We start from the raw sequence: 23384 nt of genomic DNA on the forward strand, positions 1-23384 counted from the left end.
GCTTGCTCATCAAGTCTTGGTCATTATTGTTCCATATGAATTAAACACACTTTGCAAGTGTGGTATTGAGGATTGAACCCAGGGACGGCCTGCCACAGAGCTACATCCCTATGGCCTACCCCCTTTGTGTTTTTTCATACCAGGGGCACTTAACCACTGAGCTACATCCCCAGCCCTTTTTTATTTTTTATTTTGAGACAGGGTCTTACTAAGTTGCTGAGGCTGACTTTGAACTTGTGATCCTCCTGCCTCAGCCTCCCAAGCCTCTGGGATTATAGGTATGTGTCACTGTGCTTAGCTGCCCTATCCCCAACTTTTTTAAAAATTTAATTTTTACTTTAATTTGAGACAGAATATAAGTCTAAGTCACTGAGGCTAGCCTCAAACTTGCAATCCCTCAGCCTCTTAAGTAGCTGGGATTGCAGACATGCACCCAGTTTCCCCTCAACATTTTTTATTGCATAATACAGTCAATAAAAGACATTGAGTGTACATTCCAAATGTGTGCATATGTATAATTCATGCATACATGAATATTTACAATATAATTTTAATATATTAGCATACTATAAACATGCTACAAGAAATACATTTTAAATGAAACAAATAAACTTTTATTTTTATTTTTAGGTGGACACAATATCATCATTTTATTTTTATGTGGTGCTGAGGATTGAACCCAGTGCCTCATGCCTGCTAGGCAAGCACTCTACCACTGAGCCACAACCCCAGCCCCTTAAATGGACTTTTAAGGATATATCTCCCTCCCCAGTGTCTCATCCTGCCTTACCCCTCAGCTGTACGCACCCCTGTGGAGTCCACTGTCTTATATATATATTTTAGTTGTAAATGGATCTTTTACTTTGTTTATTTATTTATATGCGATGCTGAGAACCCAGGGCTTCATACATGCCTGGCAAGTGCTCTACCACAGAGCCACAACCCCAGCCCCACCCACTGTCTTTTGAGTACCCGGGTTTTCAGCCTAAAGCCTTTACTGCAAATGCCTCCACAGACTGATATCAGAGGATTTGTGCAAAATTTACTGGTAAGAAGGCTCACAGGTTTCATAAGATCTCCAAATTTCTGAGTTCTAACCACTTCAGATTCAGTTCTCTCAAGAATGAACAAAACTATAGTGCTTTTAAAAATATCGAGGTGAGAGTCACATCACAAAATTAAACTTTTTGAAATGACCAATTCAATGGCTTTTGGTTTATTGGTACTGTGGTGCAACCCCCAGCTCCATCTCATTCCCAAACAGATTCATCACCCTATCTCAAACAAAGCCCCCATATGGATTAAGAACTCGCTTCTCGTTTCCTCCTTCCTGCAGGCCCCAGTAGACACCCATCTACTTCCTATCTGTGGATTTTTTGGACATTTCATATCACAGGGATCATACTAATATGTGACATTTCATGTCCAGATTTTAATTTCTTGTTTCACTTAGTGTCAGGTTTTTGAGGCTCAGAAAGTATTTTTTACCATAATCATTGTGACAACGACAACAATGATTAGAAGGAGACAACAGCAGGAAGTGTTTAAGCGCCCTGGTACGCAATTCCGGGATGGGCTGGAATAGAAATGCCCACTTTCGGGGTAGATCTGGATTCGACGCTCCATCTGGCAAGTGGTGTTTGCTTCTGGGCTCCAAGAAGTGGGGAGGTTTGTAGGGCTGGTGGGCATAGCCAGCAAGGAGGAGGAGGGCAATGGATTTCTTGTCTTTGGTCTGGTGACCCTGGCTGCTGCATCTGTTGCTGTGTTGTTCTTTGTGGGAGAAGGCATTTGAGTGGCCCACACAAGGGGAAGTGAGCTTCTGGGTGGCACCTGTTGGGTTGGAAATCTTGGAGCAGTTGGTGGTTTTGAGCTGGGTCTGACCTTGGGGTCAGCCTTGGGAGAGTCAGGGACTTTGGGATTCACTGTGGACCTGGGTGACACCTGTGGGGTTAGACATCTTGGAGCAGTTGGTGGTTCTGAGCTGTGTCTGACCTTGGGGTCAGCCTTGGGAGGGTTAGAGATTTGGGGGCTCACTGTTGACATGGGTGGCACCTGTGGGGTTAGACATCTTGGAGCAGTTGGTGGTTCTGAGCTGTGTCTGACCTTGGGGTCAGCCTTGGGAGGGTTGGAGACTTTGAGGCTCACTGCTGATGTAAGGATCTTGTCCACTCTAGAGGCTGATTGTGAGCAGGGGAGATTGGTACAAGCAGCAGTTAGCCTGGGTTCCCCAGCATCCTTGGAGGGTGTGGGCACTGGTGACTCCTTGGCCAGGCCCAACCCACTCTGAGCACAGGATCCCTGCAGACATGCCTCACAGTTTTTACTGTCATGTGGCCCTTGAAGACAGATATCCTTGATGGCAGGAATCTCCTCTACAATCTTAAATCCTTCTCTGTAGCATTTCTTTAGAATCCGGATCACCAGGTTATTCAGGACCCTTGAGATGTTCTCCTGTGTGAACTCAGGGACCTCAAATGGAGGCTGGGGGCACTTTTTACATCTCTGGGCAAAGACCCTCATCTTCACCTGGCCCCTGTGCTTCTTCTCACTCCAGTGCATGTGGAAAAGGACTTGGACATGGGCAGAGGCCCAACTGCGAGAGCAGGAAGAACACTGGAACCTGTGGAGATAGAAGATGGGTACTTCAGCCAGATTATGGGCTGCTGCTGAGGGAGGAAGGAGTCACTGAACACAACAGAGACATGACTGGGTTGGGGTCATGGACTAGCAATGGAAGAAACCACTGAGCTCCTTGTTCTCATCTCCAGTGCACAGTGCTGTGATCAAAATGGTCTATCACAAACTGTCTGGGCTGGGAATGGGACCTTGGGCACCTTCTAAGTTCAATGTGCCCTCATTAGAGATGAGGGCACCTCTGGGAGCTCCATGCTCTAGAGCCCAGTGAATACCAGAGGCTGGATTGGGGCTCCAGTCTCTTGACCCTGAGCCAAGGATCCTTCAAACAGACTCAAACAGGTCAAAGGCTACCAGAGCAGCAACTCCCAAGATCCCTCTGCTGAAGTCCACGAGTGACAACAGTGGGTGTTGGTTAGGTCACAAAGCTACAGATAGATCAGGGAGAGAGACTGAAAAGTCCTTGTCCTAGAGAGAAGCTTTGCCGGCCCTTGGTTGCCCAGGGCCACTGATCTACAGCATCAGGGGAGATCACTGTCTGCAACACTGTCTTCTTTTGCTCCCCTCAACCCCATTCCTTTGCTCAAGGTAGTCTGGAGAATGTTGCCTTGGCCTCCAACAGGGTTCAAGGAAACAACACCGTGTCTCAGCAAGGAGGGTAATTTTCTGAGTTAAGATATTTGCACAAGTACCTCTTAGGACTGAGAGAGAAAGAAGGCAGGAAGCACATGGTACACCCATGACAGGAATTACAGGACAGGCAGAGGGCCACAGCATGGCAGAGACATCTGTGCTCACCCTCCCACTTCCAGCCCCGCTTGCAGTTAGTTGGGGGCCATGGGACCAGATGGTCCATGGAGTATGGGCAGCAGTGATGTGCTCTTTCTAACTCTCCAGCTCTCCCCTCAGGGAACTTGGGAGCCATGTGCAAGGTGAAATCTAGGTGTATTGTCACAGCAGCTGAGCCCAGCTTTGCTGGCTTTGATGCAGGGGTGCCGGGAGTCTGAGATGGGGAATTAGAGGGGAATGAGCAGAATAAGTTAGTGTGGACTCTCCCACACCTCTATTCTAACCTGCCCTCTTGGGATGGACCTGAGGATGAGCCTTGGGGAAGACTCCTAGAAGCTCTGAGCCTTGGGATGTCCACAAGCTGGAAGTCAGCATGAGTTGGCTTTGCACAGGGGACTGGGACACCTTGAGCTGCCCGTTCACTGCCTTGGCCTGGTCATGGTGTTCTGGCTCCACTTCACAATGTGCCAGCCCAGAGTTCCAAGTTCTTCTAAATAAACAGATTGAAAGTTTGGTCAGGGGCTCCCCATGCCTGCTCTGGCCAGGAGAAGCTCCGCCTCCTCTGCTTGGACCCTCCCAGAGAGGGCAGGAGGTAGGATTTATCCCAGGACTCCACTCCTTGTGTAGTGGGCAGGGCCCTTCTCCCCTCCCCCCCAGGTCTTGGGGCCCCATTTTCCCATCTATAAAAGAAAGGGTGAAATGTTGGGTGATCTCCCAGAGTCCTATTTTTAAAAGATTCTGTCAGCATAGAGTAGAGGGGGGGCAGGATTGATGTGAGTTGCTCAGTACCCTGCTCCTCTGGATTCTCCCTGAGGGGTCTCCTTGCACTAAACCCAGGTGGGCCCACAGTCTCCCAAGGCAGGGAACAAGTGTCACATCCCTTTAGTGAAACAGCTGCCATTCCTCCTCCCTGTTCCCATCTCCCATCTCCCCTGCCACCTCTGCAGACTGAATTCTTTATCTGAACATTAGCCCAAACCAGTGCTGAGGCCTGAAATTATATAAAGAAAAATGATTTTTTGTGGGGGGTACTAGGGATTGAACCCACAGAGCCACATTCCCAGCCCTTTTTATTTTTATTTTGAGACAGGGTCTCACTAAGTCTCTCAGGCTGGCCTTGAACTCATGATCCTCCTGTCTCGGTTTCCTGAGTTTCTGGGATTACAGGCATGCACCACCATGCCTGATGGGAAAGAAGATATTTCATGAAGTCAAAACTTGATGGATGGGCTTCTTTCTTTTTGTAGTCTTTAATGTGCAAGCGAGAATAAAGAAAAAAAATAAACAGAAGGAAAAAGAGATTAACACTTCAAATCTAAGAAGGTCCACGAATACCCTCACTTTTGTCCCCAGGCCAGAATTCTTTAAAATCCCATGATTCTTAGAGTATTAATGCCTACATACATTGCTAGCTTATACGACCTCTTTTTTTTTAGACTAAACAAAGACAAAGGAAAAATATTGTTAGAGACCTACGATATAGGTACAAATTCTACTAACCAGATATCAACCAGATGTCCACAAGATGAGAACTGGACCACCACCAACTGCCCTCTTCTCTGTAATTAAAAGAACTGAGCTCACTCCTATATACTTCTCACATTCATACAGTTTCCTTTGAAAGAAGAATCTTAGACCCCCCAAAGCAAGTCTTATTTTTGAGACACCCTGTACTCTTTCTCTCTCCCTGTGTATCCCTTATTTTCTTAATCAAATCTCACTTGGGTCTCTTTCTGATTCATCCCCAAATTCTTTTCTGTGATGTAGGTCAAGAACCCGCCAGGGTGGATTTGGGATTGCCCTCTCTTGTCTGGGGGACCTCTTTGGACCTCTATCAAGTGACACAATTTTGAGGTGGAACAAGAAGAGCGACAAGTGTGCACAGTCAGAAACAAGCAAGGATTTTTCTGGCACATGTACCACAGCATTCCCCTCTCACCTGGCGAAAGTCCACAGCTGGTATTGCATCCAGCCCGGCTGCAGGACGTTGGAAAGAAGGCCCTTGTCTGCTGTGAGGGTCCATTTGTGCCATGGTTTCACCTCCTGAATTAACATCTGGAATACTTGCCTCCATGCTTCTATGTCCTGACCCTTCTTGTCCGCCATGGTGTGCCTGGGTGGGTTGGGGTCTCCGGAGTCCTGACAGGTGTGTGGCAGGAGGCGAGGTTGTCCACTTCAGAGAATGAGGGCTCCGAATGTCTCTCCCTGTGAAGACCTAGATTGGGACCATGGGACAGATCTCTGCCCCAGGGGCAAAGGTCAGTTGAGTCAGTTTCCAAGTTCAGAGATTGGCAGCAGGCTCCAGAGGGCATTTCAAAAGACACAGAATTTATGGCTTTATCAAAATATGACCAAAGAAGACAGCTCTGGAATCAGTCTCAGTCTGTCTCTGTTGCCTACCTACCTTTCACCTGGAATGCACCTTTTTACCTCTGGAGTCCCTGCAATGGTGGAGGGAGGTCATAGTTGCTCTTCTCTGTCCTAATATTTGAAAATCCTTAAACACTGGGATGCTGTGTCCATGCTCCAGGAGGAGAGACACAGAGAAGAAGGACACGGCCATTGTGGGACCTCGCAGGGATCCCAGCATCATTGTTCCATGCCCTCTAGGTCCTCACTCATGACTAGTCACAGTTCAAGGGTGTTTTGCAGACTCAGTGGCCTCCAGTTTCCTAGCATGAGTGGGAGAATGGAGATCCCAAGCCCAATCTTTCACCCTTTGGCAACCAAAGCTGATGTTGTTCCAGGAGATGAGGTGACAATTCTCTAGGTGGGTGAGAGGCCACTGGTTCCAGACCAACCAGAAGCCACCACCCTCTTCCCAGAGGTGCTTTGCTATCACCCCACTTCCTCCAGAAGAGGCACAGGAGGAGGAGGAGGAGGAAGGAGGGGTGGGCAGAGTAGGGGGCCAGCGCCAGAGTGGCAACAGCCCAGGGAAGGTGGACGAGATTCCTGGAGGCCACACTTCAAGGCATTGTCTATGAACACAGTGGTTCTTCCAGTAATGCAGCCACTGACCTGTGTCCTTGGCTATCTCCCAAGAGGAAAGCTGTACTCTTGGCTGGGAGGAAAGGAAGGGAAAGAGGAGGGGGAGGAGAAGAAAACTTTCTGAGGTCCAGCTGCCCACAGCCTCTGCCCGGATGCAGCTCCTCCCGGGCAGGCTCACACGGTGGCAGTCTCCCCTCCTCCCTCACCAGTTTCGTTTCCCAACATTATTTGCTCAGTTATAAACTAACTAGATTTGGGAAGCCCTTTCGATTTCTCTCTTTTGATCTTCTTCCCTCTTCAGTCTCTTTTTCTGTGCTACACTTTGCCTGATTATTTCAGCTTTTACTAAAAAAGTGTTCTTTTTTGAGGTCCATTTTGCCATGTTCATATTTTTTGGGCATTTCACCGGGGACTTCGCTGTTTCAAACAGCTCCCAAACAGGCTGTTGAAGTGCCATGTACTGTTCCTAACAGCAAGAAGCCTGCAGTACTCCTTACAGAGAAATGCAAGTGGTGGGTAAGCTTCATTCAGCCCTGAGATATAATGCCGTTGGTTGTGAGTTCAATGTTAATGAATCAACAATATATACTAAATAAAATGTCTTTAGACAGTAAAAACACAAGGTCATGCATCAATCAGATTACCAAAATGTTGTGGCCAGTGGTTCTCAGGAACCCAATTCTACATTTCCCTCAGGAGCGCCAGGTAAGAGCCCAGAATGACCAAATAACAAGAAGCAACTGTCTTCTCCTTTGTCTATCTAGTGATTTGCCTTCTCCCTCATTTCTATGGGTAGAATTGGGGTGTTGAATTTAAGCCTCTGCTGTTATCCAGTTTTTGTTCAGAAGGTTACTAACTCCTAGTGTAATTAGCCAACAGTCCTAGATCCCACAGAATCCCCGGGCCTCTGCTGTCCTGTGTCTCAAGTCTATGTCCCCAAGACCAAAGTCCATAGTTGCACTCTTTCACCAGCCAGTCTCCTAAACTTATGGTTAAGAACTGCTATCAGCCTTCTCAAAGAGGGTGCCGTGGGTTGAAATGTAGCACCCCAAGAGACATGTCCACCTGCGAGTGTGTATTTGGAGAAAAGGACCTTTGCAGATGTAATTAAGGATCTGGAGAGGAGATCTATTGTGGAAGATTTGAAGTTTCTTTTGATGATAGAACATGACACAATGATATGAAGATCGATGGAAGGCAGAACTTTTTAGTATTTACAGCTCTGAACTAGAGAAGCCTGTCAGATGGGCCATACTGGGTGTCTGGAGATAGGGTACAGCTAGGAGAGCTCATGTGTGGCAAGTGCCCTGGAGTTAGGTAGGTCTCATGGGCTCCCTGTGGATTGGCTAATTTGAATAATTTCAAGGGTTCTGGGGACACATGGGTTCTCCCCAATCACCTGGTATCTGGCCCTGGAGCTGTTAGGGCAAGTATACAGTGGTCTGGAGTGTGGGCTTCATCTGCTCAAGAAGGGAAATGGATTTACCACCAGCCAGGGCCTCAAAACTGGGTTAAGAACTCATCAGGCAAAACTAAACACAACACCTAAACTAAACTATATTACTAGATCATCCCAGACATAGGGTAGGCCCTAAACCCAAGGACAGATATTCTTCTAAGGGAGAGGCAGAGGGACATCTGAGACACAGAGGCATAGGAGAGGGCCACGTGGAGACAGAAGCAGAGACTGGCTTAAGGCTGCCACAAGCTGAGGAAAGTCTGGTACCCATAGAAACTCTGAGAGGCAGGAAAGGATTCTCCTGAGAGCCTTTAGAGGAAACATGGTATTGTATTGCTGACCCTTCCAGAACTGTAAAAGAATAGGTTTATTACGGGTTTTATTTTTTAAAGCAGCCCTAGGAAATAAAACCTCCTGGGCATCCCAGCTGTCCTGAAGGCTGGAGTCCCCTGCCTGCTTCTCCATCAGGTGCAGGGCACAGGAGGAGAACTCAGCACATGCCTAAACTCATGTGGCCTTCTTTCTCCTACTTTCTATCACTTCCATGGGTTCAGAGCCTTACTATTTGTTGACTGAACAATTTTATTAATTCCTTAGCTCATGTTCTTCCCTTCTCTCTTAAAAAACATGCTTTACAGAGTTGCTGAAGAATTCCTCCAAAAATTCAAATGCCACCTTTGGCTCTGGTGGCCTCTTTTCCCTAAACACAATCTGCTGGACTATGGCTCATGTTATCTCTTCTAAATCTCTCAAATATCCTTATTAGACAGGACTTCTTTAATTTCCTTAAATAAAATAATAACCCTTCCTTTTAGCCTCCCCCCACTCTCTTCTCACTATCCTGTTTTTCATTTATTTGCTTTTAAATCACTTCTTGCCTTAGTTCCTAGGAATCTGCCAGTTCTAAGACAGAAAAGGAGGGAATTCTGATTTATCTGAATAGTGCTTGGGTATTTAGTAATTGCTTGATTAAGTGCTGAGTGAATTCTGTCCCAAACTGTATTATGGTTCCGTAGAACTATGCCAGCTTGGGGTCTGGACATGGGAAGAGAGAGAGGGGTGGGATGGTCTTGCAGTTGTCTTATAGCTTTTAGGAAGGCAACTGTCCATGGTTTTCTGGGTCTGGGCTTTGGAAATTATCTCCATTTTCCTCTGATAACTTGCCTCTTTTTCTGCTGAGTCTTTCTTGGACTTGGCATCATCCACGATCCAGTCATATTAACATAGTTCTCTCTTTCAGATTCCAAACTTTAAGTGTATTTGAGGTAAGTATATTCAAAGTAAATCTCTTTCCCTTTCAAACTTGGTCAATCTTAACCTCTATGATCTTCTTATTGCTAAGCTGTTTAATAAATATGGCTTCCACTGTTTTTCTTTCATTTTGCACTGTCCCTGTGCTGAATGCAAGAGCAAAACAAAAGAACAACAACAAAATTCATTGACCCAAACTCACCAACCACCTGAGATAAGATTCACAGCCCAGGCCATGGCTTATGTAATGAGCAATTCAGAACCAATACGAAGCCATGTGATTTCAGAGCCTGTGGACTCCCCTGCCACCACCCAGCAGGTGCACCTGTGACATCTCGACCAGATACACAGGTCAGGAGGAAAAAAGGGTCTGAGGACATGGAGCTCAGGGGCCCTGGTTCTGAAAACGAACACCTCCAGCCTCCCTGCTCTGAGGCTTAGTGTTTTTTGAAGCCTTTTCTTCTTGTGTGTTTCAAGCTTGTTTTCACAATTTTGTTGTAAATGGTGAAAAAAGTCTAAATATAAATATAAATAATTGTTATTAAATGTTCTTGGTCCAGCACAACCCCCGCCCCTGGGGGTGCAGGAAAGTTGTCTCTGAAGGAGAGTCCAAGTAGTTTCCAGAGAGTAGGGGGAACTGACGACCAACGGTGATGGATTTTCAGCATGCTCCAGTCAAAGGCATAGACAGAGGTTTATTTATGAAAGTAGATACATACTCAAGGGAGAATAGGGCTATCGCCAGGGGAAAAGACAGCAATTCCTTCCTGTGGGGTGTTAATACTTATGGAGGGCTATTTCTAGGTTCTGGACTAGAGGTGGAGCCAGGGTAGAGCTACCTAATTTGGGGCTGGTTGAGCTTTGCCCTCAAGTTACATGGGATGCGTTAAGGGCACGTGCTGGTGCTCGTGAGTTCCAGTTGTTCCTGGCTGTGGTGGTTCATCAGTGTTTCCCCTGGGACTCAGTATTTCTCGCTTTATCCCCCAATTCCTAATTCTGGCAAACAGTCAGCAGCTCCTGGGGCTGCCTCAGGGCGGGAGCTGGGGCGGGCTGCGGAATCACAGCTGCATTTGAACTACGGCATCAGTGAACTTCCAATTCCAGGTGAGAGACGATCTTAGTACAAGTACCCTACACTAAAGTCAGTATCATCTACTAATAGTTTGTTCCTGGCGTATCTGAAATGCGAATTTAACTGGGCATCCTGGATTTTATCTTTTGCTAAATACCCTGGTCCGGGTGCCTGAATGCTCTGCCTTCTGCCCTCTGCCCCAGCCAGACGCTGCAGGGACCCCGGCTTCCGAACTAGCATCCCCTACCATGAAGATTCGAAAACCAGCAGCATCAGCGATAGCGGTGTCTATGCCAAACATTACAAATCTCGCGAGAACGCTTAGGGCCCGGAAGTGTGGCCTGTGTCCCGGAAGTGTGGCCTGTGCCCGGAAGTGTGGCAGGCGTGCCAGAATTATGGCCAATGGCTGGCGTGCCTCTGCACCATCTGGACCACAGTTCCTGGGTCTGAATTTAGGGCCAAGTTCTCATTTGGGGGCCTGAAGTGAGAAGAGTTAGCCTCCCTCTGCCCGAATTGTGTGTGCATGAGTTTACAAACTACATTACAGAACCTTCACAAATAATTCTTAAATTATTCAAGTTTTATGGTTTATATCCTCCCACCCCACAAAATATACCTCAAGCCCTGGTGAAGGGAAAGGGAGAAAGTAGCGGCGAGGTAACCTGCAGAGGAGAGTGGCCTGGGCTGGCTGTGCTGCCCTAGTCCCTGGGAGTCTCACTGATGAAAGATCTGAGTGAGCCAAGCCCAGGCTTAAAACTCTATGTTAATCCCACCCTTGCCTGAGCCGGATCCTCCTCAGTCCCAGTGAATTGTCTAGAAGTACAGTAGACTTCCTGAATAAAGAGTTATGCACAAAACAAGCAAACGCTTTTTCACAGACACTATATACTATACACTATGCAGAGACAGTGGAGGGCATTTTATAACTTTAATTAGGGAACTATTGAGTGGTGGCCCAGGGTCTCACCATAGACACCCCTGCTTCACCTGTTACTGACTCCTGGAAGGACTTCCAGTTTACTCTTTGATGTATTTCCTTAAGGTTTTTTTTTTGTTGTTGTTGTTGTTGTTTGTTTGTTTTTGTTTAACCTGCAGCTATTCTGATAACCCTAAGTAGGGCTCAAATATTTAGGCCACATTAAAAAAAATAGGCATAAGTACACATCTGTTTCTCTTGCATATCTGTTTATCCTGGTTTTAAGATCTTGAACTTTGATGTTCTATTGTAAATGCCATATACCTATAGAATAGCAGGTAAAACACATATGCTTATTGTCAGCCGAATTATAAAGCAATTACTCATATAAATACCATTAGGTTCAAGAAATAGAATATTGCAATCATTGTAGAAGTCCTCAAGTGTCCCCCCCCCCCCTCATCAAAAATGCTTCCTCATCTCTAGAAGGAAACCATTTTTCTAAGTGTTGGGGTATGAACTGATAAATACAGTCAATAAGAGTGTAAGTTATAGGTTCTAGATTAGTAAAAAAATTAGAGATATAAGATTTTGATAAGTGAGATAAGGCAATTATTAAGCAAGAACTGTCATATACTGGCCCAAAACTCCATTTTGCTGCCTCCTATAAAAAACTGTTCCAAGAGCTCTTTCTGAGAAACTGAAATGAAGGCTATTTTCTTATAATATATTGTTTTCTGTACTTTGTACCTCACAAAATGTACTAAACCCAGGATATGGTGGTCTTGGTGACCCAAGACTTTGAAGTAGATTCTCGCCCCTGCTAACCACCTGCATGAACTCAGGATACAGTTGTCTAACACTTGCTCAAACCCAAGATGCGATTGTCTTGAGTTGCTGTGCTAATGGCTGTCTTAGCTTCTATGGTTGACTTGCTTGCATGATGCTAAGGAAAGTCCCTGAGCTGTGGTTTGTGTCCTTAAATTCCCAAGCCACAGGCCAGGAAATTGCTGTTCTCTTACATAGCTTCAGTCTCTATGGGTGGGTGACAGTCCCTGGCCAGGTAAATATAGCTCTCTTTGATTTGAATTCTGACATAGAGTGTTTTCTGAAGCAGTTCCCAATAACCTCTTGAGGGCTTATTCCGGATGAAAGAGATATTTCTCTTCTCAGAAATGGGAGAATGCTCAGAAACGCCCAAGAGACCTGGTGAGTCAGAGACAAGCTGGGGAAGGCCTTTGAGGAGAACTCCCCAGCCCTGGGTCCTCTCCTCATTGGTTCCTCCCAAACCTGCAAACTGCCTATTTGAGAGCATTTGCAATTTGCACCTGTGACTTAGTTCTCCCGGGAAAGGTAAGCTTGAAACTTGGAACTTGGTTTGTGTGGCTCCACAGTCTGGGAACGTCAGGTAAGGCTGGATGCAGCACATACTTCCCGGTCCAGGGCAGTGTGGAGACATTGCTCTCTGGCCCATCTGGGTTTAAAAATCCCGGGGGGGTGGAAACTCCATCTAAATCTCTGGTCAATTAGGTTTGTTTATGGCGCCTTGTCTGTTGTGTGTCTCACTGTTGGTCTCAGTCTCATTATGGGTCAAAATCAGTCTACTCCATGTTCGTTTTGTAAACCCCTTAAATGTTTTTTTTTGTCTAACTTTAAAGAGTTTTCAGAGAGAACAACTAATGATAAAACATCATGTAATGCTTCCTCTCTCAGAAAACTTTGTGAATTAGACTGGCCAAGCTTTAAGTCGGATGGCCCCCAGAAGGGACCACAGGCCTCTCCACCGCCTATCAAGTTCATACTGTCATCTCCAGGTGGCCTGGCCATCCAGATCAGTTGCCCTATATACAGGTTTGGATTGAAATCCTCCTAGAAGAGCCAAGATGGTTAAGATTTTGCCTTACAGGAACAGCTAAAAAAACCCAAACCAAAACTTGTCTTGCTAACAAAACCTTCCTCCCTGAAGCAACAGGTCCTACAAGAGAGCTCCTAGGACCCGGATCTTCCTCCCCTGGATCCCTCTGTCCCTCAGGTGCCTAGTACCCCCTTGATGCCCAAGCCTTCCCATCCTATACCCCTACACTTCCCCTCTGTCAGGCTCCCCCTACCACATCGGGAGAAAGAGGAAGACCTTTCATAATATATGTTCCTTTTTCTACTAATAATTTCTCTGTTAAAATCAAAAGAAAAGCCCCCAAACTACTCTCTAGGCATTGATGGCCAACCCTCTGATGATCCAGCTCATGTGGAACTCATTTTCCCTTCAATTCTTCCCAATTGGACGAACACAAGTATGGGGGTGACTGATCAGTACGCCAGGCTCCACTGAGAGAGATCAAAGCAGCCAGTAGAAACCCCACCAATTTGGTAAAGGTAAGTGAGACATTTCAAGGACCAGATGAACCCCTGGCTGCTCTCCTGGAGTGCCTTCTCAAGGCTTATCAGAGGCTCCAGAGAATAGAAGGGCTCTTAATATTGCTTTTGTAACATAATCGGCCCCAGATATTAGGAAAAAGTTACAGAGACAGGAAGGATTTAAGGGAAAGATGCTGTCAAAATGGGTGGAAATAGCCCCAAGGGTCTACAATAGCAGAGACCCCCCCCCCAACAACAACAACAAAAAAACAGGCTAAAAGGTTGACAAGAGTCATGGTGATGGCTATGTCAGAGTCTCAAGGCACCTTAAGGCCTCAAGCCCCTGGACAACAACCCCCAAGGGCTCTACTCCCTAAACAACAATAGGCCCCAGGAATGGAAATTAAGGGGCCAATTTCTAATGAGAACTGACTTAAAAAAGGGAGGATAACTCACGTGTTCCTTGTGAGGCACAGCTAACCTGTCATTAAAAGGGCCAGAACCTTTTATATGCATATATATGTATACACACACACACACACACACACACACACACACACACACACTTGTCCAATTGAGGAAGAATACCTGCTCTTAACAAAAGACCCCTGTACCCCACCTTCTGATCTCCTCACCAGATTCCAAAAAAAAAAAAAAATCCCAGGAGTTTGGGCAGAATCCAATTCTCCTGGCTTAGCAGAGGACCTGCCACCTAGTATAGTGCAGCTCAATAGCACTGCCACCCCTGTGCAGATCCGACACTATCCTATCAGACTGGAAGCTAAAAAAGTCACAGCCTTCACATCCACAGGTTGCAGGGAAGCTGATATCCTGATCCCCTGTCAATCAGCCTAAAACACGCCATTGCTGCCTGTCCAGAAACCTGAGACAAAAGACTACGGATTGGTACAGGACCTAAAAGAAGTCAACAGGAGGATGGAAAGCATTCAACCCACAGTACCAAATCCCTACACTCTTCTCAGTTCATTGCCTCCTTTTCGCCAAGTGTACACTCTCCTGGATCTCAGAGATGCCTTTTTCAACTTGCCATCGGCTAAGCTAAGCCAACCAATTTTTACTTCTAAATGGTCAGATCCAGAAGGGAGATTTTTAGGACAATTGACTTGGACACAGTTGCCATAAGGATTTAAAAACTCTCCAACTCTATTTGATGAGGCCCTAAGCCGGGACCTCACAGCTTACAGGCAGCAACACCCTGAGACTGAACTTTTACAATATGTAAATGATCTCCTGACACCAACCCAAACTAGAACAGGCCACCAGCAACTTGTTAAAAACCTTAGGGTACCGGGTGTCAGCTAGAAAGGCCCAATTGTGCACCTCAACAGCCACCTACTTGGGCTACAACCTGAAAGAAGGAAAAAAGGACTTCGTCGCAGGACAGAATTAAAGCAATCATGCAGATTCCTTGCCCCAAGACTAAGTGTCGGGTGCGAGAATTCCTCGGGGCCATTAGGTATTGCCACCTTTAGATCCTTGGTTTTGCTGAACTAGCCCAGCCCCTGTATGTTAGTACAGGGGGGAAAAAAGGACTCTCTGGGACATGGAACTTCTGCACAAAAGGCAGAGCTAATTGCACTTACCTAGGCTCTCAGACCCGGCAAAGGAAAATCTATTAATATCTATACTGAAGTGGGTATGGTTTTGCTACTGTTCATGTACAGACAGGGCGATCTCTATAAAGAATTTACAGGAACAGACTACAAAGAAAAACACCAAGAGAAAAATAAGAAGTGGACTTCACTAAAGTAAAACCTAGACAATATGGTTATAAATATTTGCTGATATATGTGGACACTTATTCAGGAGACAATTCCTCAATTTGGCCTCCCAATAGCCATGGGTCCAATATGGCCCAGCTTTCATAGCTAAGATAACTCAAAAATTTTCTAAAGTCTTTAGAATTAAATGGGACGTACATTGTATATAGGCCATAGAGTTTAAGACAAGTAAAAAGGATAAATAGAAATCTAAAAGACACCCTTACTAATTACACTTGGAGATTGGCATAGACTGGACGGGTCTTCTTTTTCCCTTTGTTCTAAGACCACCCCTGCTGGTTCCCAGACTAAAAGATAAAAAACTAGCTGAAATAAGTGACCACTCATTTCTTAAGTCCTTCCAGGCTCTCCAGCAAGCCTCCCACAGACTCAGGCTTTAACAAAGAGTCCGGCAGCTAGTTGCGGGAGAGAACTTCACTCACCTATTCCAGCCGAGCCATTATCCATTCACCTTGGAACCTCGAGGGCACAGACCCTTTCCAGCCATCCTGACCACTTCTACTGCTGTAAAAGTCACTGGAAAATAACATTGGATTCATCACTTCCAAATCAAGAAGCCCGCTCCAACAGAAGATACAGCCGAGGACAACCGACGATGAATAGTATCCTAGATTTTTACTTTCTGTTTTGTTTCCCTTTCAGACATGCACGCTGCACACAGCTGTACTTGGAAATTCTTGAGGCCAGAAAAAGACAGGAAGCCTGCTTTTAAAGATTAGACTGCTGGTCCTTGAAAAATATGATTATGACATGGTCAACTTAGATAACACAAAACTTAAATAAACAATGATTTGATTTAGTCTCATAAAACCAGTGGGGAATGTTGTGGTGTGAACTGATAAATACAGTCAATAAGAGTGTAAGTTATAGGTTCTAGATTAGTAAAAAATATATATTAGAGATATAAGATTTTGATAAGTGAGATAAGGCAATTATTAAGCAAGAACTGTCATAGACAGCCCTAAGACTTCATTGTGCTGCCTTCTATAAAACACTGTTACAAGAGCTGTTTCTGAGAAACTGAAATAAAGGCTGTTTTCTTATAATGTATTGTTTTCTGTACTTAGTACCCTACAAAACGTATTCAACCCAGGATATGGTGGCCTTGGTGATCCAAGACTTTGCACTAGATTCTCGCCCCCTACTAACCACCTGCTTGAAAACTCAGGATATGGTTGTCTAACACCTGCTCAAGTCCAAGATTCGATTGTCTTGAGTTGCTGTGCTAATTGCTGTCTTAGCTTCTATGGTTGACTTGCTTGCATGATGCTAAGGAAAGTCCCTGAGCTGTGGTTTTTGTCCTTAAATTCCTAAGCCACAGGCCAGGAAATTGCTGTTCTCTTACATAGCTTCAGTCTCTATGGGTGGGTGACAGTCCCTGGCCAGGTAAATAAAGATCTCTTTGATTTGAATTCGGACTTAGAGTGTTTTCTGAGGCAGCTCCCCATAACACTAAGCTTGATGTAATGGTGTAAACAATACAGTTTCACTTTGTCTTTTAAAAATGTTGCATAAATAAAATCAAACTACATGCATCATTTTGTCTTGCTTCTTCAACAGTATATATGTGAGATTCACCCAGGTTGCTCCACATAACAGTAATTTATGCATTCTCTATTCCTCATATTCCATTGAATGAATATTACAATATAGTTATCTATACTGTTGTAATTAAGCATGTGTATTGCTTTCAGTGTCTGCCTGTTGTAATATTGCAAATTCTTAGATGTGTCTTCCAAGAGATTTGTCAGTTTTTGAAAGTGGTACCAATCTACATTTCCTCCTGTATTGTATGAGCATTTCAATTGCTCTTCATTGTCACCAACAGTTATATTACTATTATTTAACATTTAGCCTTTCTAAGGGGGGCATGTGGAGATAATCTCATCATAGTTTAAATTTATGTTTCCCTGATTAATGTTGAGGTTTAACATCTATTCATGGTGACTATCTTTTGTTGATGCTTTATTGTATAGTATCAAGTCTTTTTTTTTTTTTAAAGAGAGAGTGAGAGAGAGAGAGAGAGAGAGAGAGAGAGAGAGAGAATTTTAATATTTATTTTTTAGTATTTGGCGGACACAACATCTTTGTTTGTATGTGGTGCTGAGGATCGAACCCGGGCCGCACGCATGCCAGGCGAGCGTGCTACCGCTTGAGCCACATCCCCAGCCCCTGTATAGTATCAAGTCTTTTCTGGGGATCTCTACAACAATAAATTTGGAAATATAGAGGAAAAGGATAGCTTTCTAAAGTTGTAGAACTTATTGAAGAGAATTTAACATCTGAACAGTCGTATAATTATTAAAGAAAACTACAGAGAATGGCAGCAGGTTCTGTGTTCTAGATTCTTCTACAAAGTATTCAAATACTTTGATAATTCCAGTCTTACATAATTTCTCCCTCCATCTGTCATAGAAAGAATATCACAGTTGGTAAATCATTTTTATTGGGCTAGTATAACTTTGATCCTAAAAGCAACCTAGAAAACAAATTACCAATATCCTCTAACAACTTAAGTCATTAAATAAGACAAAACAAATTGGCAAAATGACTCTAGCTATATACTTAAAAATATTTCTTGATCAAGTTAAATTTTTGCAAGGAATGCAAAAATATTTAAATGTTGAAAATTATATTATTGCAATTCATCATAATAACCTGTAACGTTCAAAACTGTTGGGAAAAAAAAGCTTTTCAGTGAAATCCAAAGTCCGTGTAAGCCCAAAACCAAACAAACCACCCACTGAAACCGAAAAAAGCAAACTTAGCAAACTAGGAATAGAAGGGAATTACTTAGTCTGATAAAGAGTCCCTAATAAAAACCAACAGAAAAACCATTCCAAAAGGTGAAATAGCAAAAGCTTATTTATCCCTTTAAAATCAGAAGTGAGTCAAGGGTAGACATCATTACTTAACTAAACTATTCAACCTTAGAGTCCTAGCCAGCCCAATTAGTTGTTAAAAGAAAGATTATAGAGAAGAATTTAAAAGTGCGACTATTCACAGAGAACATGATTACTTACATAGAAGAAAACTCCCAAAAGAAATGAGGAAAATTTATAAAAGTTCAAGTTATAAGAGGCATATACCAAAGCCATGTGCATATTTATATACTGATAACAATTAGAAAATGAAAGATATTTTAAATGACATTCACAATAACAGTTACAAAAAAAAAAAAAAAAAAAGGACCTAAGAGTAAATCTAACAAAAAATGTTGAAAAAAATTTAGGGAAAAATTATTTAACTTATAATAGACATTAACTAATAAGATCCAAATCTTTCCCCAAAGGAGAGCTATACTGTGTCCATGGGCCAGATGATTAAACATCACTAAAATGTTGATTTTTTTTCAAACATAGGTTCAACACTCCAACATATGGGGGCAGAAAATGACTTTCTCAATAGACCCCTAAAGCTCCGGAGATAAGGCCAAGAGTTAATAAATAGAATGGCATCAAATTAAAAAGCTTATGCACAGCAAAGGAAACAGTTAAGAATGTGAAGAAAGAACTCATAGAATGGGAGAAAATCTTCACTAGCTACTCTTCTGACAGAGGATTAATATCCAAAATGAAAGGAAAGTGACCAAGACACTCAGAGCGACCAAGAGATCTTTATTGCGGTGGTGTCTGATCGATAGGGAAGGAAGAGAGAGAGAGAGAGAGAGAGAGAGAGAGAGAGAGAGAGAACAGAAAGAGAGAAAAGGGGGGTGAGAGAGAGAGAGAGGGAGAGAGAGAGATGAAAGAGTGAGAGAGAGTGAGGGGGGCCCGGCAGGAGAGAGTTTTTATAGCCAAAATCTAATGGGGTCTCTGGGTCTACAAGCTGCCTTGTTGGTGTACAATGATTGGATCATACAGTAGTTGCTAAGGGTGTTATCTTCTGCCCTCAGGCTGACTGGGCAGATGTTGGTTGTGGGTTTCTGTTGCACCAGGCGGGTGGGAGTTGAGTGTTCAGCCTTGAGTGGGGTTGAGTGTTCAACCTTGAGACAAACAAGTGATAAGGAACCAGACAGATGGGGGCTGCAAAATTCACAATTAGCCAAACTAGGGAACCAGTCTACATGTTCATCAGTGGATGAACTGATAAAGACAATGTGGTGTGTGGAGTTTTATTTAGTCCTAAAGACGAATTAAATTATGTCATTTGCAGGAAAATAGAACTTGAAAACAGTATGTTAAGCAAAATAAATTGAACTCAGAAAGTCAAGGGTTGTATATTTTCTCCCACACGTGGAAGCTAGAGAGGAAAAAGGGAAAAGAAAGGTGGGTGTGTGTTGGTAGGGATCTCCTAAAAACCAACAGGAGATCAGCAGAGTAAGGGACCAGGGGGAGGGAGGAGGAGAGAAAAGGAGGAAAAACTGGGATATGATATTGGTCAAATTATATTGTTATATTGTGTGCATGTACAAATATGTAACCACAAATCCCACCATTATGTACAACTATAATGCACATTAAATATGCAAAAATGTCAATTCTCCTTCAATTAATCTTCAAGCACTATGAAATTTCAGTCAAAATCATGATGGATGTTTTCAAAGACTTCATTTTCAAGCTTGGTTCTAGAATTTGAACAGAAGAGCAAAGGGCCAAAGTAAACAAGAAAATTTTAAAGATCAAGTTGAGGTGGGATTTTTCCCTACTAAACATCAAAGCTTGTTTTTTTTTTTTTTTAAACTAGTAATAATAAAGAAAACTATAGCAATCAAGGCAATGTGCAGAAACTGGCCACCTAAATGGACCAATTGGTACCCAGAACTATGGTAAGTGAGAGTGATATACTGAAGATTTTTAGAAAAGATAGAGTTATCAAAAATTGCTCAAGGATTATAAACCATCCAATAAACAACAGTCCCCTATCTTAATTTCCTGTAGAATAAAGGAAAACAAAATTTAGAAACTTTTTGAAGTACATACTTAGAGGACATAAAGATCTATGTGGTTTGAAAAAGGAAAACACAAAATAGGAGAAGGTGTCATTAACCCAATTTAAACTAAGAAAAGGTTAATAGACTATATGAATAACTTGTACAAATCAGTCAGAAAATCATAAACAACCCAATAGAAAATCATAAACAACCCAATAGAAAATCATAAACAACCAATGGGTGAAAGATATGATTCAGCAATTTATAGAAGAGAGAATATTAACTTTTTTTTTTGTGTGTGTGTGTGTACTAGGGATTGAACTCAGGGGCACTCAACCACTAAGCCACATCCCCAGCCTTATTTTCTATTTGATTTAGGAACAGGGAGGGTCTCACTGAATTGCTTAGCGTCTCACTTTTGTTGAGGCTGGCTTTGAATTTGTGACCCTCCTGCCTTAGCCTACCTAGCTGCTGGAATTACAGGCATGTATCACCATGCCTGGCCTGAAAAGATAGGGTTCAACCTCACTTGTAATCCAGAAATGAAAATGACAGTCAAAATGATGTGGCACTATATGGCTGTGAGATTTGCATGTTCTGGAACTTCTGAAATACCAAGTGTTGATATACACGTGGACCAATAGGGACAAATGTTACTGCTGCTATTGGTAGAAATTAGTACAACCACTTTGGAAGCAGTTTGGCATTAAAGATTATGTTCTATTTGGCAATTCTACTTCTTTGTGCACTAACAGAGAAACACGTATCTAGAACACTGATATGTAGTGGAATACTTACAGAAATACCATTTGAAAACAAAACCAAATAGAATCACCTCCATCTGACCTTAGTGAATTATTGAACAAATTACACTAGAGCCATCCTGTGGAATACTATATAGAAGTGAAAATGAATGGACTAGAATTTGGCAAACTTCAGCTTTCAGCCAAATCTGGCCCATTATTTAATTTTGTATATCTCAGAACTAAGAATGGTTTATAAAATGGACCTTTGCAATAGATAAGGAACTCTAAATTTGGTATTATTCCATTCAAAAGGACTTCACTCTTCTAGACTTGTGTTACCAACAAAAATTGTATTATTATTGTTGCATTTTGAATTTCATCAATAGAGATTTGTGGAAATTTTTCATTCCCTCTTATCATATAAGTGCCTACATAATATCATTAATTTTCTTCTTAGCCCACAAAGCCTAAGTATTTACTATTTGACTCTTTACAGAAGGAGGATTTACCATACACACTCATCAGATAGAGCACTAATCCTCTGGATATAAAAAGAACTCGAAAAACTTGGCACCAAAAAGACAAGCAACCTAATCAATAAATGAACCAAGGAACCACACAGATACTTCTCAGAAGATATACGATCGATAAACAAATATATGAAAAAATGTTCAACATCTGTAGTAATTAGAGAAATGGAAATAAAAACTACTCTAAGATTTCATTTAACTCCAGTCAGAATGGCAGTTATTAAGAATACAAGAAATAAAAAGTGTTCAAGAGGATGTGGGGGAAAGGGCACACTCATACATTGCAGGTGGGACTGCAAATTGGTGCAGTCAATCTGGAAAGCAGATTGGAGATTCCTTAGAAAACTTGGAATGGAAGCACCATTTGACCCAGCTATCCCACTCCTTGGTCTATACCCAAAGGACTTAAAAACAGCATACTACAGGGACACAGCCACATCAATGTTTATAGAAGCACAATTCACTATAGCTAAACTGTGGAACCAATCTCGATGCCCATCAATAGGTGGATGGATCAAGAAACTGTTATATATACATATAACAGTTTTACTCAGCAATAAAAGAGAATAAAATTATGGCATTTGCAGGTAAATGGATGGAGTTGGAGAATATCATGCTAAGATAAATAAGCCAATCCCCCCAAACCCAAAGACTGAATGTTTTCTCTGATAAGTGTATGCTGATCTATAATGGTGGGCAGGGTATTGGAAATATGGAAGAACTCTGGATTGGGTAAAGGGGAGGGAAGGGAAGGACAGGATCATGGGGATAGGAAAGACGGTAGAATGAGACAGACATCATTACCCTAGGTACATGTATGATTGCACAAATGGTGTGACCCTACTACGTGTACAACCAGAGAAGTGAAAAATTGTGTTCCATTTGTGTGCAATGAAACAAAGAGCATTCTGCTGTCATGTATAACTGTTTAAAATAAATAAATTAAAAAAATACGAGGGAACAATCACAGAGCCTCTTTAAGAGCCCCAGTCCATTGGGCTACTGGGTGCTGCTGGGTGGTCTGGTGCTGATTTGGGCCTTTCCTCGGGGAACCAGGAGAGCCTGTGGCTGGCATGTGGCTGCAGACTGTCTTGGAAGCAGCACTAGTCAGTATTTTCCAGCTTGGGCCCGAGAGAGTGAACGGACTCTATTCCCTAAATGTTGCAAGAAGCCTCAGCCAGAAAAGGATGCCACGGTCAGCTCAGGGGGTAGAGAATACCCCAGACTCAGATGAGAGTTTATTGTAACTTGGGGTTTCTTTTAGTCTAGTTTCCTTTTTGCCCCTACCCCCTTATGCCTGAAGGGTCTCAGAGAAGCTTACCTGGTCCGGGGGCATCAGACACACTCTCCAGTGTCACAGAGGAAAACCAGGAAGAGCAATGAGGAAGGAACCACATGGGACCAAGATCCAGGTGAATGCTCAAGGCTGGGGTTGGGTGTGGGCCGCTAGCCAGCTGCTGCTGACACCAGCCCAGGTGCACACAACACTAGCCCGAGCTTGCATTTCTCATCCCGCTGACTTTTTCTCAACCCCGAGGTGCTGCAATTGGGCGGCTCTATCAAATTAGGACACACTCCTCTAGGACCAAGGCACACTTTCTGTCCCAGAGAGAATGTCCCTAGAATAGTGGAGGAGTTAGTAAGGAGACTCTGCATTGTACCCTAGGCTGAGTAAGAGTCACTGAGAAAGGTTATTGAAAATGTCACACACCCCAAACAGAAATGAAGTTACAAAATTCTCTAGCTCTGGGAACCGCGAGGCATGAGACCACGGTCACATAGGTCATTTTGACCTAGTGTGGTAGGTTTCTGCAGACTGCTTAATGCTATGAAGATAATGAACAACCTCATTAAAAGCCTTTTCCTTCTTATCACAATTTCTAACTGGGTCATACAACATAAGTGACCCACCGCTGATTAATATCCTGTGTTGTTATTGTCAACGAATATAATTGCAACAACCAGTTTGCAG

The 23384-nt window shown here is 43.4% G+C and overlaps 1 protein-coding gene across 4 annotated transcripts; it reads right to left on the reverse strand.

The window, feature by feature from the left end:
• Positions 1–490: 490 nt before the first annotated feature.
• On the reverse strand, positions 491–23030 carry RTP3 (receptor transporter protein 3). 4 transcript variants are annotated; one of them, XM_081284883.1, is made up of 4 exons: positions 22734–23030; positions 5363–5638; positions 4924–4982; positions 491–2620 (listed from the first exon to the last, which is right to left on the reverse strand). In XM_081284883.1, exons 1-4 carry the CDS (start codon positions 22746–22748, stop codon positions 1471–1473), a joined length of 1500 nt encoding a protein of 499 aa, XP_081141009.1. In that variant the 5' UTR covers positions 22749–23030; the 3' UTR covers positions 491–1470. The 4 variants fall into 4 exon arrangements, with proteins under 4 accessions (XP_081141009.1, XP_081141012.1, XP_081141011.1 ...); XM_081284886.1 differs by lacking the exon at positions 4924–4982 and having other exon boundaries at positions 22734–23015; XM_081284885.1 differs by lacking the exons at positions 4924–4982; positions 22734–23030 and adding an exon at positions 15689–16270.
• Between the last annotated feature and the right edge of the window lie 354 nt (positions 23031–23384).

Source organism: Spermophilus citellus (assembly GCF_964194105.1).
Source record: "Spermophilus citellus genome assembly, chromosome: 3".
Taxonomy (NCBI): Eukaryota; Metazoa; Chordata; class Mammalia; order Rodentia; family Sciuridae; genus Spermophilus; species Spermophilus citellus.